The following is a 20,980-nucleotide window of genomic DNA, read 5'->3' on the forward strand; positions in this document are numbered from 1 at the left end:
TGTTGCACTGCTAATCAGCATTTGTGACTTTTTGCCCTCAAACATAATTGTGGTTTAGGGTTGTAACAATTCATCAAGTAATTTGAATAATTTGATTGTAAAAAATTCTCGACACACATTCTTTGCCTCAATGTTTCTTTTAAGGCACGATTCTGCAGCAGATGTTTTAAATGATGTAAACAAAGAGCGTTTCACCCTCATTTGACGACTAAGAGGCGGAGCCATTATTGAATGAAAGAAAATATGTTTCTAGCTTCCAAAACAGCAGCGCTGTTCCTGTGATCAGCATTAAAACCTTTACTGGGAAAAAGCTGGTGGGAGTCCTTCATCAAAGCACCTGATCAACAAACTCAGGCGTGAATAAAAGCAAACTTTGTAGCTGCTCCATCCACCACCGTTTGTTTTACACAGAAAAAATCGGCAGTAAGCCTCCAGAAGTTGTAATAAAATATGCAGATGAACTGTTATCTTAGTCTGATACATGTTTAAATTATACAGCCTAATGACGGCCGACAGCAGCCGTCCTATCTTACATGGAAGCCGTACCTGCAGCAAACGGGTGCGTCTAAAGGGGGGGATGGGGTGTACTAGACCTTATTAATTTCAAGGCTTTCGTAACTTTTTTAGATTGAAAGTGAAATCATATAAAATACTGTAATAATTCAACTGCATTAATATTTAAAAATATAAAAAATTCACAAGCCAATAAAAATGAGCCAACAACCTGAAGGTTGTTAAGTAGGCCACTGAATGATTATTAATATTAAATATTGCCTACACCATCATACGATCTGTTTTCAGCAGCACAAAAACATGCCACCTATTAATTTCAGAAAGCCTTCCAAGAAGACAGAGTAAGGGTAACATTTTTATGTCTTGCTTTAGATGATTATCTTTTTTTAAATTTGACTTTGATCTTTTAATGTACTTGAAATTATTTATATATTTTTGCATGTAAGAAAATGTTTTCTTTAAAAATTTAATTTCAACATATAATCAAAAGGTTGGATTTTTTTTTTTGACAGATGTTATATGCAGTTAAACTTGTAAACATTGGTTTTCATTTTAGAAATTGCAATGAGCAGTTCATTCTGAAAAAACAGTGTTTTTTTCTCTTTTGAATATTTATTATTGCTCATTAATAAGACAAAAGTATTTTTTACACAATTACTCGATTAATCAATGGAATAATCAGTAGATTACTCAATTACTTAAATAGTCCACAGCCGCAGCCTTATTGTGGTTAATGAATTGAAATGTGCAATCAGTAATAGTCTCTACAAACGTAATGATACTAGTGAAATCAAGAAATATTTGTCCTTGGTAATGTCGACGGCAAACCACCACCTAATGGTACCTTGGTCAAATAAATGTTAGTGTTTAGGTTGAGGCTGCATCTTTTCAACACGGTTGCTGAGCGAATAAGCACAAATTCAAGTCATTGAAAGCAACTGAGATCTCTGTCGGTCCTTCTGACTTAATGAAAAGCCTAATAGATTCCACTCTGCCTCCCAGACTGAGCGCCCGTTGAAAAGAAATCATCACCATTTCGCTTTTTTTCACCTCTCTGCCCTCATTCTTTCTCATCTCCTCTCTTCTCATGGTACTTACTGTAGGTTGAGAGCTGTATTTGTCCTTTAGATAGCAAGAACACATTAGCCACTTGGCTTAGCATGTATAAATGAGTATTTGTACCCTGGTTTGTAAATGTGGGTCTTGAAATTTTTCATGTTTTTTATGTAAAGTTCAGGAATTGATGAATTGTTATTTATGATTTGCAGAGGGTAAGTGTGCATGGCATTAACACCACAATTTACAGTCTTAAGGCACCAGCATCAGGCTGAGGTTAGATCATACGTCAAAGCAGGTGGTTAAGATAAGAGCTGAGGCAGGTGCTCACATTGGTTGTGCTCGTGTGAGGGATATTACGCTGCCGCAAGACTAGAGGAACCTTCTTAAATGAATGCAAGCGGCACCTGAAGTGGAAATTATAAACGTGGATGAATTTGTCAGCTGATCAGTGGAAAGTAGCGCAGACTGTATTGTCAAGCTGTTGCTATACATCCTCCCAATAATAAATTATACTGATGCGAAAAAGTATTTTTGTTTTTTAAGTATTTGTATCCTTACACACTTGGCAACATACATCAGTTATGGTTAACTAACAATTGTTTTTGTTATCAGAGCAAATATATTTACTAATACTTGGCTAATAATAGCGGTTTGAAATAGCAGCCATACTCCTCCTTAAACTATTTTGTATGCAGATATATTTTAACCTATATTAGTTTGTTTTCCACTGTGTTTAATGAGATAAAGAAAGAATCAAATGTAGTAACAAATGGTAAACTTGTCAGTCATCAGTCTTGATCCATGATGGTTTTTTGCATGTTGCTATTTGTGTATATTTCTGAAGGGCTTCCCTGTAGTTTTTGTGTGTGTGCCTGTGAGATGTCATATATTCAGGTCAAAGGTAAATGGAAGAAGCTAGGTTAGCAGTGAAGTCAGCAGGTCTGCTTGTTTCTTTTTGTCCTCTGATTTTTCTGGGAAACCCACACAGAGAGAGAATGTAATTGTTATGTTTTTTTGAGGACGTGTTCCTTGTAAGGCATTAAAAATTAACTGTTAATTCTACCAGGCAACAAGCAACACTGTTCTTTGACTTTCTGTTGACTCTGTAAACCTACACCTCATTTGCATAATACCCAGCAGCTGGCAAATGGATAGAGCAGCTACACCTGTCTGTCCACCTGTCACCTGTGTGTGTATGTGTGTGCGTGTGTGTTAGTCTACAAGAAACAGTGCTTTGCTTTTACCCACCTGTTCAAATGTTGTTCTTCTGTTTGTGTTTGTCAACCAAGACAATGATTATCTACCAAGGATACCATGATTGATTTGAATATGGTTTCTGGATTCAAATACTGTTTTGTTTAGTCCCATGAGTTGTGTAGGCTTTTATTAGTAATAGTCACTGCTGTTTTACACTAAAGCAGTAGCAGTCAGTACCTTTATACCATAATAATAAAAGTACAGCACACCTAGCCTAGTCTGGCTTTACAAAAATGTGTGAACAAATGTGTTGTTCTAAAGAGCTCAAAGAATTGAAGTGTAGTATTTTAAATAGGAGGCCACTGTTGTCAGTTTGTGAAATTTCTTCCCTCTTAGTAGGGCTGGGCCATATCATACCGTCCACGGTAATACCAGTATAATGTTGGGCAACAATAAAAAAATGAAATATCGTGATAGAATATGGGTAAAACGCACATGCGCAGTGCCTTTGTTTTCATAAAGTTGTGGAGTTGTAAAGTATTTTGTCTAGTGTCAACTAAATAATGTAGCTTCATGGGCAGTGTAGTCTGTGCTGCGGGGAGAATGGACTGCCATACCCGTTTATATGTCTGTGAGCGCGAGGTGGGAGAAAAAGGAGAGTGGAAAAGTACGAATTGTCACCGACCAGAAACGGGAAGTGGAAGCATGTAAATATAACAATAACCACTGCAGCCAAAAAGAGTGCCTGACGAGCCCAGTTGTAAGTCAGCTATTAAGACTCGACTGTTCGTGTTTTCCTCTGAAACAATAAGCTCCGTTGCAGCAGCCTTTCAACGCCTCTCTCTGTCTCGTGCTAGCAAAGTTGACCCAGACAACAAAGTAAAGCTAGTTTTCGGCTACGAGCCCGACACAGAACCCAACGTATTAGCCAGAGGTCCCTTTACTACAGTTTGGAGCCGCGGACCTGTTTTATATACGCCTGGAATAGTTTTCAGGGATTGCTGCAAAAAGTGCAGCCTTACCTAATGTCCACCCTACTGTTACTCATTTTATATTAAAATTAAAAAATCTAGTTTGTATTGGTATCGCAAGTAGCCTTCAGTAATAGTAATAAATCACACAGCAATAGTACATTCATGTAGTTGTAAAAAGCTTGACAATATATTAAGTAGAGCTGGGCGATATGAGATTTTTTCAAATCACGATATGTTTTTTTCATTTCAGGCGATAACGATATCTATCACGATATAAGCCAAATAACTATATTTGTAAGATTTAAATGTGCTGTTGCTCACAAGTAAAATGTGAAATAATCAGCAGCTTGTTTTTATTTAAATATTTATTTCCCATAATAAGTTCAACAGGGTAGATGTACTTAAGGAACATGAGACTTTTTCAGATAAATAAAGGCAAATATTGCAAACTACACAAAAGGCAGCCGCTAAAGCGTTTAAGTTTCAAAATAGAACAAACGAAACAAACTAAATTGTCAATTCCACTTAGAAACAAAATATTAATTCTAAAAATAAATCTTAGTTTGTTTTACAGAAGAACAGACAAAACTGACTAACTTTTGTCAATATCAAATAAACTGAGAACTAAAAGGAAATTCTCAATCTCTCCTTGTTGTATAGCTGAGCTTTTCAAACAGTTTTAACAGTTACTTTAGTCTGACAAAAGCCGAATGACGAATTAGCGCTTCCAGTCAGAGACTGAGGCTACGTCCACACGTACACGGGTATCTTTGAAAACGGAGATTTTCCGTTTTCGTTTTAAAAAATAATCCCGTCCACACATAAAGGCAGAAATGAAGGAAAACGCTGCTATGAACATGCCAAAGCAGCAGGTGGCGCTAGATTCCTAACCGTGCAGAAATGTTGGCCAATCAGAAGTCTAGAAGCCCCGGTGGGAAAAAGTAAACAAAGCTGGGGCATAGAAGCAGAACCGAGTCGTATGTGTGGACGGACAGTAACTGTGTGTATATGTAAGCATTTAAACACTGCAGAGAGTACAATTAACAGTAACAGTATTGTAGAAATTCATTTCACCGAAACAATAACGTGGCGCACAGTGTGACGCATGCACCAGTTTATTGTATTTCCAGACTTGCTTTCGGCACAATTTACAGTGCACGCTACTCTGTTTTTTGTCAGACTTGAAATAGCCGAAATACCTTCACACTACGGAACTTCTATGGCTCTTCTGTTCGACAATCTCTCCGGCATTGGAACCATCATCTGTTTTCTCTTCGGTCACGCTCGGTTGATTTTTCTAGTCGGCACACTCATTTCCTCCATTACGCGCTGGCTCCATTACCCGCTGGCTGCTTCCCAAACAAACCCACGTGCGGCTTGGCACTTGTGCTGTATGTAACAAGTCACGCGACGTGACGCTGCAGCTGTGATTGGTTCGGCTCTGCGCTACTTAATTTAGATTGGCTGACCTTTTTTTTTTTTTTTTTTTTTTTTTTTTTTTTAAGAGGACAAGAGCGGCGAGGTCTATCGCGATAGCTTAATTTCTCTATCGAGTAAAAGTTATATCGCGATACATATCGTTATCGTTCTATCGCCCAGCTCTAATATTAAGTAATCTAAAGTATTCAGAATACGTTACTCTCATTGAGTAACGTATTCTGAATACGTTACAAAATACATTTTGGGGCACAATTAATGTAGCACCATCCACGTGCTATATTGCTAGTTGTTAAGTGTAGTTGCTATTTGTATGTAGCTCTGCACACAGGAAGAGAGAGGCACCATGGAGTTTATTACCCGCTTCCAACATGAAGACAAACTAATCTGTATATATAGCAGCAGGAGAACAGAAATCATATTTAACCTTATTTACATGGAACAGTGAATGACTGTTAACTTGCCGACTTAAGTGTTTAGATATCAAATGAACAGATGAAGCAGATAAACAAAATACAAGAGAAAATTTCATATAAATCATTATTTTGCATGTTGATAAAAAAAGGTTAACTGGAACAGTAGGCTAATAGAGACCATAGCAGTTAATGAATTTAGTTTTTTATCACATGAATAGACCTGCTGGGGGAGTCAACCTAGTCTATAAATACACTGCCAGAAACATGTATTTAATGAGCAATTATAGAATAGAATAGAATAGAATAGAATTCAACTTTATTGTCATTGCACATGCACAGGTACAGGGCAACGAAATGCAGTTTGCATCCATCCAGAAGTGCTTTAGTGATATAGATATATTACAATATATATTAGCAATAATATAGATATGTGAGTATATTACAGAAATGGGTCTATTATGGTATGTTATAATGTACACGGTATGAAGTATGTTGTGAATATTCTATAACTATAAGTATGTACAGGCTGTAGTGAGTACAAGCTATGTACAGGATATGAACAGGATATAAATATGAAAAACTATACAGAATATGAAATAAATAACTTTACAGAATCTGGGATATACAGCTATACAGAAATGGGAACTATGCAAGTTGTAAACAGTTGTAGGATTAAAGATTATCGAATGTACAGAATGATTATTTACACAGAGCTATACAGTAGTGCAGTTAAGATAAGTGAGGGTGTAGATAGTTTCTACAGAGGCTGTATAAAGTGCTAGTGGTTGTGAGTGGTGGTTCAGTCCATGTTATTATTGTGTTTGAGGGTACAGTTGTCCATTGTGGGTGTGTGTATGTTCAGTCCATGAGTTTAACGTGGGTCAGATGTCAGGAGGCAGAGTTCAGGAGTCTGACAGCTGTGGGGAAGAAGCTGTTCCGGTACCTGGTGGTCTTAGTCCGGAGGCTCCTGTGGCGCCTCCCAGAGGGCAGGAGGGTGAAGAGTCCATGTGATGGGTGACTGGGGTCTTTGATGATTTTCCCAGCCCTTTTCAGACACCGCTTCCTGTAGATGTCTTTTATGGCAGGAAGTGGTGCTCCGGCGATGCGCTGGGCAGTTTTCACGACCCTCTGCAACGCCTTCCGGTCCGAGGCAGAGCAGTTCCCGTACCAGACTGTTATACAGTTGGTCAGGATGCTCTCGATGGTGCAGCGATAGAAGTTCACCAGGATGTCTGAGGACAGGTGGTTCTTCCTCAGAGTCCTCAAGAAGAAGAGGCGCTGGTGAGCCTTCTTGACCAGCTTGGAGCAGTTGGTCGTCCAGGTGAGATCCTCGGAGATGTGGACTCCCAGGAACTTGAAGCTGCTCACACGCTCCACAGCCGTCCCCTTAATGTGGATGGGTGGATGTGGGTCAGCATTCCTCCTGTAGTCCACGATGAGCTCCTTGGTCTTCTCGGTGTTAAGCAGCAGGTTGTTTCTGTCGCACCACTCAGCCAGACGATCCACCTCCTCCCTGTAGGCGGCCTCATCGTTGTCACTGATGAGGCCAATCACCGTGGTGTCATCTGCAAACTTAATGATGGTGTTGGAACCATCAGCAGGTCTGCAGTCGTGGGTGAAGAGGGAGTAGAGGAAAGGGCTCATCACACAGCCTTGTGGTACACCGGTGTTCATTGTGATGGTAGATGAGCAGCGGTTATCCAGCCGGACATGTTGGGGGCGGTTGGTCAGGAAGTCCAGTAACCATTTGCAGATGAGGGAACTGATACCCAGGTCTGTCAGTTTCCTGATGAGTTGTGAGGGGTGGATTGTATTGAATGCTGAACTGAAGTCTATAATTATCTTCTTCACTATGAATGTCTTTGAACATTAAATGCAGTTAAAATGAAAAACAAATAGAATACTGAAATGTAAAAACCATCTTGTAGACTGTTTTTCTTCTAGTGGCTTGCCTGTGACATGCAGTGACATTAAAACCCTTTGTTCTTTACTGCTGTCTGTGATGTAGGACAAATAAAAGCTATTGTGAAAGAAAGGGCTTCACAGGAGGAAGTGTTGTGCAGATAAGAGAGAGAAATAAGGAAGTAAAAGGCCCTGCATACAAATAGGATGCTCTGTGTAAATATAATGTTTTATTCTCATAGTATATGAGTTGCCCTGATATAAAGTATAGAGTAATATTTCCTGTTGTGAAAGTTATGTAACGTGCTTTAACAAATGTCAGTCACACAGTGACTTAAAATGGCAGGATCAAAATTCTAGATTCAGCATATCAAATTTGCAAACAACAAATACTAATATCTGTCATTCTGAAAATGTCAAATTCTGAAATAATAGGGTTGTTTTATGGTGACTGGCAAAGACAGTCACTGTTAAATCACCTCATCTCTGCTTGTGTATGATGGACATGGACAGTAATAAAACAGAAGTGTGTTTACGGCCCTCTTACTCAGGCAGGTTGCAGGATTTTCAATGTCTGAAGAAGATGGCAAACAGATAGTTGACTGGCAGCCAGCCAGCAATCTGCTACCTCCATCTTTACTTATTGTGTCCTTGCCGGCTTTCCGTTATGTGTTTGCTGTGTTTGATTATGGTTTGTTGACATTGTTGCTCTTGCTTTTTGTTCTCTCCAGCTGGATGGGGACACCATGTTCCTGGGTATGCCAGAACCAGGCCTTGACTTCGCCTCAACCAATCAGGTGTGTGTTTATGAGACTGTGTGTGTGCGTTCATTTGTGTGTAGAGACAGAGTGTGCCCTGTGAAGTTGTTTGTTTGACTTTCTGCTTTCAAATCACACTGAGCTGTTCTCTAAATTCCTTTTAAAAGTATGTCAGCAGTAATGTTGGATGTTCCATATTTTATTGAATATGGTTACTAATGAGAAACCGTAATCAGAACGCATAGAGTGCATTTTGAGAAAGTTGCAGCTTCTCTGACGTGCAGCCAAATTATCTTGGGGATATCTTGCACCATGGATCAGTGTAACATGGTGACTTCATGGGATGAGTGTTCCCTTTTTTCTAAAATCATGCAGTGTGGTTGTCATTTATCTGGAGTAAACAAAGGCAGCAGGTGTGTGTGTACCGGTTTAGACATCGTTGTGGGGATCAAAAATTGGAAGTTTACTATACTTGTGGGGACCAACAGCCTTTATGGAGACCAAAATCCCGGTACACACAAGTTGGAAGGCATTTTTGAGACTCTAAATATGGTTTTAGTGTCAGGGTTACCATAAGGTTATGGATAAGTTTAGGGTAAGGGTTAGGGTTAGGCATTCATTTTTGATGGTTAGGGTAAGGGGCTAGGAAAAGCATTATGTCAATGAGATGTCCCCACAAGGATACGACTACACACACGTGTGTGTGTGTGTGTATTGGGGGAGTTCGATACAGCATAGTATTACAATGTATGTAGCAATGCAGGGATATCAAATATTAATATTTTATTAAATAAATAAAAATGATCTGGGAATATAACAAATGCGCTAATCTTACATACCAAAATCCTGAGATAACGTTAGACAAGCAAACTTACATTAATTTGACTCCACTGAAAACTCAAATTCATATATGTGATTTTAGACAGTTTATCACAGTTAATTGCTGTATTATCAGAAATGGACTGCATGTACTTGCCAACTTGACCCCATTCAGTTTCTCACTGACATCAAACTAACTGTCTTATGACGACATTTATGGCAGATTTTATTGACGGTGTCTGAGAATACTATTTTGGAGTTTAAAAAAAATGAAGTGAGATAACTTTATGTTGTTATGTAAGTCAGATTTGTCTAAGTTTAACTTTCAGGACATAATTTGCAGTTGAAAAATGGTGATAGATTGCAATACATGTTATTGCAATACTTACCATATCACAAATTTTAAAAATCCCAATAATACTGCATTGTGAGTCAGGGTTGCAGCTATCGATTATTTAAGTAATCGAGTAATCTATCAATTGTCTTATTAATGAGCAATAATAAATATTCAAAAGAGAAGAAACACTGGTGTTTCAGAATGAACTGCTCATTGGTTTCCATTTTAGAGATTACAGTGTTTTATAATTGTATACAACGTGTAAAAACAAACAAACAAACAAAAACAACACTTTCATTGTATTTATCATTTTACATTTATTAATGTATCAAAATAATTTTTTTACTTCAAAAATATGTAAATAATCTCAAGTACATTAAAAGATCAGATTTAAATAAAATAAGATAAATGCAATCTAAACTGCAGCATGCAGAAATGTAGCTTTACTATGTGATCTTGGAAGGTTTTCTGACATTAATAGGAGGAGTGCGTGCATGTGTGCTCGTGTGTGTGTGTGTCACTGTTTGAATATACATAAGTTGGGTAGATTAGTTTACTAAGAGGGGGAAGTAGAGATTTAGGGATTAGTTTGAAAAACCAATGAGACAAAGCAAGTCGTATCACCTGTATTCAAAGTTGTTATAAGGGAACTCGTGATGCAGACTACTTTGTAAACAGCTGCACTTTACACAGCAGGGCATCACGGGAGAAGAGAAAAAGGCCTCATATATATATATATATATATATATATATATATATATATATATATATATATATATATATATATATATATATATATATATATATATATATATATATATATATATGCGCATATGCAGTTTTCTCACTACGCTCTCTTTGTAAATACCAACGGTATGTTTCTTTACGCCAAAACCCAAATTGCACTGGCACAGCACCCCTATAGAAAATTATTTTAATCAACTAATTGTCACTGTCAATCAGAAGTATTTGCTGGTAATCTTAAATGTGGGAATAATTGTTTTTCTTTGTCTTCTGTGATACAAACTTCAAATCCTTGAGTTTTAGATTTGTGGGGGGAAAAAGCGCTATGAAGGGTCTGCTTTCATTTAAATTTCAACTTACCTGAAAATATGGTCATGAAAAATGGGAAAATTTCCACTAGAGAACAATTGTTCATTATATAAAGTGAGATCAACATAGTAAACATCAGCTGTTACAAGATAACTTAGCAACAGCCCTAGAACAGTACACTGCACAGACTACACAGCAAGTGGGTGTTGCTGCTTTTGAAAGTACACTTCAAGCTCCTAAGGGAAGCCTAAGATGTGTGTTTGTTAGTGCAGAATTACCTCACCACCAAGCAAAGCCTATATTAATAAGATGCACTACTATAGATACATTATTCATAGAGTACAATATAGAGAATATTGTGCAGTAAAGAAATACATGATTTGATGTTTTATTCATAGTGTTTTGCCATAAGAAGATGGGGAGTTGTGTGTGTGGAATAAGAATTTATGGCTTTATTATTGAATCACCACTGCCTTTATAAAGGCAGGTTGTTGTGATGAATGGAACCAATTTCAGTCAAGTCTGACCCTCATCCTTGTCATTTTTGGAAATGTTAATGGAGTGGCAGTAATGTTAGTGTATTAATGCAGAAACAGGGAGAAAGACAGGTGAATCAGTGCTTTGGAAGGCATAAAAATAATACGTGTAGGTTTGCAGTCTAAAGGTATTGTGATTTTTTTTTTCTACAGAAAATTCTACATGAAAGAATTGGTAATGTAAAGAATTGGTAACGGTAAAAAAAAGTAAAGGTGACTAATTGTTGAATTCATTTCACTGATTAGCCTATGAAATAAATTCATAGACTAATCAACTAGTATGGGTAAGACAAGACATCGATGCAGAAATATAATGTGTTGGCTTCCTGTTCCGCTTTACAAAATCACTGTAATGTGATGCCATCTAATTATGGACACTGCAGTGATGAGGAAAGCGAGGATGGTGTTTACCATCACATGCTTATATTTATTGTAGAAAACTTTAAATAATGTGAAAATTGACACTCTTCAAACATTAATTGGTCTGGAATCTCATGCCCATGGGAATTTTTTTTGTACATCATTCATGCGTATACAAAACGTTTTTGTGTAAGAGAGTAGCTGTATAATGATTAGTAACTGCAACTTGATTTCTGAATTTAGAAATCTTCACATTACTGCTTTACAGACAAATGCACCCAGCACTGATTTAAGAGTTACATTCTGATTCCTACAGTAGTTAGTCTAACAGGAACAAAACACTCAGAAAACACGCACTGGTCAAACATTATCTGTTCTATCTTAATGTAGCTGCGAGCCATTTGAAGCTGTCTCAGTAACCAAATGGTATTTTAAATGCCTCTGACATGTGTGGAACTTTGTGCTCTCTATGACCTTTCACATGTACATTGTCTTCTTTTGATGCAGGTTAAAGTTCACATACATGCTGTTAATACTTCCACGCAGTGCAGCAGAATTTTATGAGAAGTCATCTGACCCTCTTTTCCATGTTGCTGGTTTACAACATCATGGAACAGATGATTATATATATATCATCTGATAATGGTGCTAGGTGTTAAAACCCCCCCCAAAACAAAACAAAAGAAAACTCACTTTAAACCTCATGGTAGTGCTAGAGGAAAAGTCAGGGCATCAGCAAAGTCATGAAGATTCGTGGGCTGATACAGAATATCAAGCATAACAGCACAGAGGCAAATAAAAGGGTGGGAAAAACTAAACTGCTGAGTAAAGTAAATGTACCAGTATGATACAAGAAGTACAATTTATAGAAAAACTGACCTGCAAATCCAAGAGTATGGAGGATGTATTCGAGAAAAGATGGATTTATATCATGAAAATAACTTTCTTTACAGTATGTGATAATGTGAACATGTTTTTATCCAATAACAAATTAGTTTTTGGTCGGTGGTTGTTGTGTTAGCAGGAGAGTTTGAAATGTGAGTGCATAGAAATGAATCACAGCAGCACAGTGGTGTTAAAAAGAACGTGGTGATCGCCACATTTACTCAAAGTGACTAGCCTGTTTGTAGCACTGTGTCACAATGATGTTTTTATGTGTTTGTCTCGGTCTCATTGCAGCTGTGCAGCACCGGGTAACCTTTTCTTATCGGGGATTAGCTGTGGAGGAAACAAACAAGCAATTTATTTACAGCTTCTCTTTCTCTCTTTCTGCTCCTTCTATCACCTCGGTATCATTGCAGCCCAACTTTCACATAAAGCAAAGCAATATTAGCCATTTATAAAGACAGAACTTTACTTGTGTTTTCCTCTGTATGAGTGAAAACTTGATCTCTCTCTCTCTCTCTCTCTGTCTCTGTGTGTGTCTCTTGCTTTCTCCTTGCTGCTTTTCATGACCTTTTGATTTGACCTCTGACCTCCCTCTGACCTCTGGGCCCATTTGAATTTGTATTTGTCTTTGTGATTCTTCCCACAGTTTCGTGTGCCACATCCCCCTCACCCTCTCAGCAAGGTGACACCACCCTCACAGCACTGGAGGAGAGACGCACACATGGCCGAAACACATCGCCTGCCCTGGGTGAATGTTCATACAGACACACACCTCTACATGCACAAAACCAAACACTTCCAGGTGTCCACAGAAAACTGTACCAAGTAAAAGCATTGACTGCAGATTATTTGGAATTTAGCATTTCACATCTGTAACGCTTGCGCAAAATCAGATGAGAATTTATGCAGCTGAAGTGTTGGTATCATTGCAGCACTATCTCTTTGTCAAAGCCTGCAATACCCAGAATTCAACTGGAGTTGCACATTATGCTTACAGCAACTAAGTTAGGTGGAAGGCATTTGCCCCAATTTCTAGTAAACTCACGCCCAGATTGAAGTCAGTTTGAATTTTTAGACTTCACTTGTACATGATATTTATTTTATTAAACGAACAGACTGACCAGAAATTGGTGAGTTCCCAAACTGTGACGCTTTGGCTTACACTAGCCAACCTTGTGGGAAAAGTCATTCTAATCATTTAAACCTTAATGCACACCTGATCTCTGGGATCAATATGTTTGCACCTACAGTTGTACATTGATGCTGCTTATTTTTATTTTCCATGTCTGATGGTGGTGCAGTTAAGTATGACTTAACAGCCTCTAATCATAGTATTAGTCAAAGGTCATTAATTGTGGTTAAACCATGCACTTTGTACGTTGTATTGTGCGTATTTTGACCTGGTCTAAGGAAAAATCAGCTTTTATTCATCATATGAGGTATATAGTCATAATATATATTTACTGATGCAGCAAGATATGGTTTAGTGAGTGCATCTGAGACAAAAACAACAAAAACAGTCTCTGTACATCTCGTATAATTTAGCTTTCATGTGCTTTCATGAAAATCTGAGCTGTGTATCATACAAAAGAGGTTTGATGTTTATTATTAGATAGCTTTAACCTTGACCTTTAGGTTTTGTCTGTTCAGTTTACACAACAAACACTATAATCAAAGAGTCTGACAGATTTGTTTTCTTGTCTTTTTTACCTTTGTTAGTTCATGGTTTTATTCATTTATTTATTTATTACATTTTATTTTAAGATATCAGTTTGTTTCCAGTAAAACTCGTCAACATATCTTCATGCAACATTTCTCTTCAGTCTGTGTTTTGCAGTGTGGAAAATCATGATGTATCAGTGAATTACAAATTTAATATGTCAGTGGAAGATATGTCGGGGCACCAAGTCTTCCAAAATCTAAAAAACACTTTTGTTTCGATGTTCTTTGCTTTGTCTGTTTCTCTTTCTCTTAAACAAGCTCCCACGTTTTATCAGGAAGACAACTGACTGAGAAATTCAGCATTCATAAAACCATACTGTAGCTTCTGTGTGAGTGTGTTTACATCCAGCTCTCAGAGGATACAGTCAGTGTATGTGTATCTCTTCAGTTTACTCTGCACAATCAATTTAAACATCATCTTTCTACAAGCACTATTTTTTTTTATGAAGACACAGGAAAGAATCACAGCACAGTGGAATCATTTTCTGTAAATCCCCACCCACGTACACCAGGGCTTTATGCATCGCACACTGCTGTATAGCTGCTGTAACAGCTGGCCACTAGTGGACATTAAAAAACTCTAATTACCACCCCACCATGTGTCAGTAGAATTTTAATTCTATGATTTTTGGCCTTCAGTGATAATGAATAAGGGATAAAATTAGATTTTCATTTTAAACCTGGTGCACTTTCACCTCTATCTAAAAGCCCAAATTCACTCACTGTTTGTCGGCTGTTGACCGACTATCTGTGTGACTACTGTGCATGTATGCAAGGGCAACAGGTAATCCACCATGGCCCTAATCACCCCACTCTAGAGACTGTAGGCCACCAAAGACTTGCAGGAAGCAACTGCTCCAGCTGCATAATTGGCTTTACAGTGAAACAGCCATTAATCGGAGTCTGATTTCTTATGAGACCTTGATATATGACCTTGTGTCCCCCACCACCTTCACCTTCTATTTCTACCATTTATTTGTTTTTCATGTTAATTAGGCTACATTTAAAGTTCAAGGCAATCAACTGTTAAAAGGCACATTTTGTAAAGTTCATTAACGACATGATTGTTAAGTAAATGAATAACTGTAGTAAAATAATCATGATTATATTTTTATTTTGCTATAATCCATCAGTCCTAGAACAGGTCTTATGAAGGATAAATCCCGTTTTTAAAACTTTTGGTTCAAACTATCATCAAAGGACAGAGACAACACTGAGTGTCTACAGTCGTCTGTAAAACATAGTTGTGGTTTGGGGCTTCATTCCAGCGAGTGCTTTTGCAGATCTTGTCAATATTGATGAAATAATGATTGCATGTACCATCAGATTTGGATGCACCATGGAATACAATCTGGAAAGTGTCTGATTGACAACAACTTCATTTTTCAGCAGGACAATGATCTGAAAAAACACACAGCCAATGGAATAAAAGCGTACCTGGATAGATTACCATCAGTTAAGAACTGACATCCCCTGGAACCAGACCTTAACATTATTGATATAACATGTATAACATTATCTTGACGGAGAACAGAACAGCCAAAGAAGAGCTTTTGGAAAGAAAGCTTGCCTAAGATCAGAATCTGTGCTGAAGAATAAAAGTGGTCATACTGAATATTGACTTTTAAGCAACTCACAGTATTGTAAATTTAAGAAATTTCTAACTGAATGCCCATTGGATACTTCACAAATCAGCAACCTGTCTGCAGCAGATGTATTTGATAACCTCCTTCTGTAAATGCTGGCAACATATTACTCACAATCATATGTGCTTTTTTTTTAAATTTTATGAAATCGACATGGAGTTGTGAGACATGCATTTGTAACACGAACACTACATGTGGGAAAGGACTTAATCCTGACTACATTAGTCTTTCTAGGAGCTCCCATTGCACAAGGAACAGTCTATTGTACTACCAACATGAATGGAAGAGAGAAGGAGAAGAATAATTTATGCAGAAGTTGAAGGAATGACAGAGTTGGAGAGGGAGGGAGAGAGGCAGACAGACAAGCAGTATAATTTATGCACAGCTCAGAGCTCAACAGTGTAACAGTGATCCAAGAAAACGGACCATTCGGCTTGATGGTTGCCCGATAAACCCAATACGCTTGTAGGGCTATGTAGTTGGTCACACAGGTTTTAGTAAAATTACTGCACTAGATCAAGTTTTACTTAATGGTTTGGTATGTAAAGTTTTGTTTTATTTTAATGTAGAAGTGTCACGTACTCTCGCAACTTTAACAACATTCTTGCAAGATTTAGCTATTTTTCCCTTGTGGGTTATTTTTAAAAAGAAATCACCTCACAAAAGTCCACAGACAGCATAGGCAAGAACTGCTTTCAGAAATCGAGACACACCTTAGTCAGGTGAGACTGATGATAAAATGATAACATAATGCCTCCCGAAACTGTTATAGTTGTGCCATTTATAATTAAGCTATAGTTGAACTGCACTTGACCACACATGCACTGTAAACAATAAAATGGGTGTGGGGCTGATCACAGACAAGATGTGGGAAATGTACTATTTGTGAAATGTTGTTAAAACATAGAATATAATGATATTCATCGTAAGCAGAGTGTAAGCTGTGGAGAACCATGAATAGTTTGAAAAGTTGCAGAGAAACAGATGGATGAGTACAACAGTGAAAATGAGTGGTACATTTCTTTAATTAGATGCTAAAGTTACATGTTGGTTGTTGATCCTCTTTAACAATAATTAAAGGCTAACATTTCAGATTAAATTACTAAGTCACAGAACATTAACAGTGCAGTTGATTTGCATTATGTGAGGTACTGTATCCTGTTATATGTCATTACTGATCTTTCATTTATTCAGTTATTTATCATTTATTTTCATTTTCACATTTCCCTAAATTATCTTCCAATTGTCTCTCGTCTATAGAGCCCGATTATTTTCATTTTGGCTTCACAGATTTACTGTTTCTGACCAGATTTTGGTCAATTAAAACATTGTTGTCCATAATTTTATTTAATGAAATAGCTTGGTAACATTTCAGTATGGCTAGCGACTGTGTTTGTTGTTTTAGTACAGTTTACTGAAAACTGAATTGCATTTATTTTGGGACTATTCAGAGTTGTGCTCTAGATTGTATTTACAGCAACAGGACAGAGCCAAAATAAGTATCAGAGAATAAATGGCGTCTCTATTCAATCATGCAAATCTTCAATCCATATTCAACATTTTGATGCTCCTTTAAAGTGCAATTCCCCTTTGGGATTAATAAAACACTCTTTCTATATGCAGCATTTATCTATTTTGCTTCCACCGTATGACACATTGCTTGACTTAATTGCTTTTGCACTGTTTAGAATGTGCAAAAGCATCTTAAAATATGCCCCTGGCACCTCAAACTTTGCTACTCGTGTAAGAAGTTGATAAGTACTCAGGCTGTGAAGTTATGAAAAGACACAGTCAAGACAGCGTTGGTAATGCCAGTGCTGGTGCTACCTCGTAGCCCTTCTAAGCTGATACTGGGATTACATGACACACCCATAAAGACTTATTTAACAAACCTGTTTTGTAGATTGACTGTTGAATTGCAGCCAAATCAAAGTAGTTTTAAATTTGCCTAAAACTGAAAGATGTGAGAGGGAGCGTTGCATATCTGCTGTGTTCTGTGACCCAGTGCAGCAGTTTGACTCACTGATGTGAGTTAGCTTTTGTTAGTCTGCACAACAAGCTTCATGGCATATAATATCAGTTGTTGGTTATTAATAAAATATAGAGAACATGAGCACAAAATGAAGGGAAATGAAAGTATTTTTTTCAATTTGTTGATCATTTTGTTTTATTTTTATATCTTGTTTCCTAAATATTAAATTGAAGCGGAAACTTATAAGTGGAACCGTGTTTTAGCACGGTGGCAGTGAGTTCCACAGTGAACCTATACTGTATAACTCATCGTTTAGTTCACAAGTCATGCAACTTGTAACTCAACACTGCATGGGGTTTGAGATAGAGCAGAAAAGAGTGAGAGATGAAATGGAAATTGAGGATGAGATTAGGAGAGAGAGCAAAAGAGGGGTGGAAGGAGAGGGATGGTGAGAGATGAAGAGCAAAAAAGTAAGAGATGGAGAGACTGGTGTGGCTAGCCAAGCAGAAAAGACTGTCAGTCTCTATAAAAGATCTCCTCTGTCAGATTAGTATGAGAGGGCTTCTCTAACACTGCCTCTCTCCCTCTCTTTATCTCTCACTCCTCTTGCATGATTCTCTCACTCATTTCCCTCTTCATGTCTCCCTCTCATGTGTCTTTGCTCTCAGCATAATTTGTTATGATATGGGGACTGCTCCTGTTTTTGTTTTGTTTTTTGGTATGTCAGATTAGCACCTTTGTATTTTTTACACACAAAAACCTGCCTGTGTCTATTCTCTCAGGCAAAATGGGCTTGTACATATAAATTACTGTATTGTTGTGTCACTGAATGAGCAAGTATTTGTTCACGAGGCTTTTCTTTCAAGACGGGGAATATCATTAGCGATAATTAGTCTATGATACAAGCTGTGGCTGACGAAGACAGACTGCATGACACAATACGGAGCTGTAGACTGGAGTCTGAGGAAACAATGGTGTGTAGTTTTTCCACTCGCAGTCATTTAATAACTCTGACAGTAATGTTTTATGACTCTTGTACTCCTATAGACCTCTATGCAATTATTATTGATTTTCTTTAAGTTGTGCACTCTGCTAAAAGCAACATAGCCCAGTCACTTCAAGTTTTAAGTGTTGCCCATCATGTTATGTCAGCTACTCCACACCTGACTTTAACATCCATAACATTTCAGAAAGCTCATAGCAATGTTTGTTTGTTTAATAAGATAATATTAAGAAGCACTAAAACCATGAATTTCAGCATTTCTGGTAAATCAGCTGATCTCAGCGCCAGCCCACAATAGCTGATGGTTTAGTTTATACCCTCCAGCGATCATATCCCGTATTTGCAAGCCACATGGATGCCCACATTTGTTCAAAGTACAGTGTAGATTCAACACTCTAAGGAAACAACGATGGATGGTTGGACTTTTTCCAACACCAATGAAGTGCCCATGAGGCAACAGCAATGTACATTGGCTTAATAAAATTAGAAGTCTAGTTGGCATTAAATAAATGCCTACTTCCCATCACCCCAGCCTCTGAGCCTGGTTCTGTCAGAGGCTGATTCCTATTAAAAGTAATAATAATAATAATAATGGGTTGCATTTATACAGCGCTTTTCGAGACCCCCAAAGCGCTTTACAATTCCACTATTCATTCACACACTGGTGAAGGCAAGCTACAGTTGTAGCCACAGCTGCCCTGGGGCAGACTGAGGCTGCCATATCGCGCCATCGGCCCCTCTGGCCAACATCAGTAGGCGGCAGGTGAAGTGTCTTGCCCATGGACACAACGACTGAGACTGTCCGAGCCGGGGGTTTGAACCGGCAACCTTCCGATTACAAGACGAACTACCAACTCTTGAGCCGCGATCGGAAAAAGTGAGGTTTTCCTTCCTGCTGATGCCAATAGCTTTTTCGTAGGGGGGCTTCTTGCCCCCTACGAGCAAAGGGGCAGGACGCTTGTTAGTTCAGGTCAGCCATGAAGTCAAAATCTGATATCATACCAGCAGTCATGAGCTGATGGTGATTTAGCTTTTACACATGTAAGGTGTGCTGTTTAAGCTACTTTACCCTGCCCAATGTTACTGCATACATGCAAGCTTCTTTGCAACCCACCTCCACTGCAGCTTCTATTTTGATGCAATCTTTGTCATGTCTGTTGTCACGGATACCTGCTCTGTTCTGTGCTGGGATCTTGCAGCTGCTCTTTCCGTCTCGTACTTTCCATGTGTGACAGAACAAGGAATCCCTGAGCAGAACCATGTTGCTAATGATGACTCAATATTTTATTGAATACAGTGACCCTGACTAAACTGTATTTGTTTATTTTCATTGTCCTGTCTGTCTTTAGTCATACCCAGTCAGTGGTTTGGGCGATGATGATTTCCACATTCCACCCATCACTCCTCCTACCCTGCCAGATCACATGGTACCCCCTCACCTCCCCCACAACTCCCCGTCTGGACCGTATCACTCTCTGGACCCTCCCTCCAATTCAGCTCCACACCACCCCTACCAGTTGCAGGGCATGGATTTGCCCAGCATGCCTGGTAACCAGGATGGGGCCACTATGTTGAGCCAAGATGGAAGCACATTCAGCCGGGATGGTGGCCCAATGACTAGCACTCTGTCTGTGGTAAGTGGTTCCAAATAAGTCACTGTGTATACACCTGGCATTTATGCTTTACTAGTAGGGAAATACAATTTCAAAGATGGATTTACGAATATAAATACCAGAGTAGCTTTACATGATTCATTTCAAAATCGCCCCTTTACATTTGATGCGAGACCTTGGTGCAGGCACTTTAAGCCAGTTTTGTTCTAATTGGTGTCTACTCACAAACACAAGGTTTGTATGGCTCTTCTTGTGGTTTGTACACACAAGTTCAGATGGAATCAAAAAATGCAGACCTACGCAAAATGAGTCTGAGTAGACTTTTTTTTTCTTTTTCTTTTTTTGGCTGAAGTCTGAGTTCTGTGACTTTACACTGAGGGTTCTGCACACACAAAGCAGGGAGTCAATGTTAAAGGAAAGTCACAATTTGCTGTAACATTGGCCTTAGTACGATGATAGGAACCTATTTGAATTAAAGAATTTAGTGTTTGTTTTTTACTCTTTCCAATTTTATGTCCTTGTGTAGTGTATTTAAGTTATTTTTCAATTCAATTACATTTTTGTAGATTTTTATTTTTTTCTCTCTGATACAAAATCTTTTTTTTCTTTTGACATGTTAGATGGTATTTTACTGTAAAACATATAATCCTCAGCATGGATACAACAGTTCCCTTGTTAGTTGTTATGTATTTACCTTGGAAAAACTGACTGAACTTTTGTTCCAACAACATCTCACATTAAAAGTGAGGTACACACTACATTTGCCCTAGATGAA

The 20,980-nt window shown here is 38.1% G+C and overlaps 1 protein-coding gene across 2 annotated transcripts in view; it reads left to right on the forward strand.

Moving 5' to 3' along the window:
* The window catches only part of tox (thymocyte selection-associated high mobility group box), a 61,440-nt gene that overhangs the window by 22,728 nt on the left and 17,732 nt on the right, over positions 1-20,980 (forward strand). Inside the window, exons 2-4 of one of the 2 annotated variants that reach the window (XM_085378431.1) lie at positions 8,230-8,295; positions 12,896-13,003; positions 19,942-20,226. In XM_085378431.1, the coding sequence (XP_085234557.1) occupies positions 8,230-8,295; positions 12,896-13,003; positions 19,942-20,226 (459 nt within the window). The remainder of the gene's footprint in view (positions 1-8,229; positions 8,296-12,895; positions 13,004-19,941; positions 20,227-20,980) is intronic. The other variant, XM_085378432.1, reaches the window with a different exon arrangement.

The sequence above is a fragment of the Diplotaxodon limnothrissa genome, linkage group LG18 (genome assembly GCF_057381915.1).
Source record: "Diplotaxodon limnothrissa isolate DT_005_m linkage group LG18, D_limnothrissa_male_GT1.1, whole genome shotgun sequence".
NCBI lineage: Eukaryota > Metazoa > Chordata > Actinopteri > Cichliformes > Cichlidae > Diplotaxodon > Diplotaxodon limnothrissa.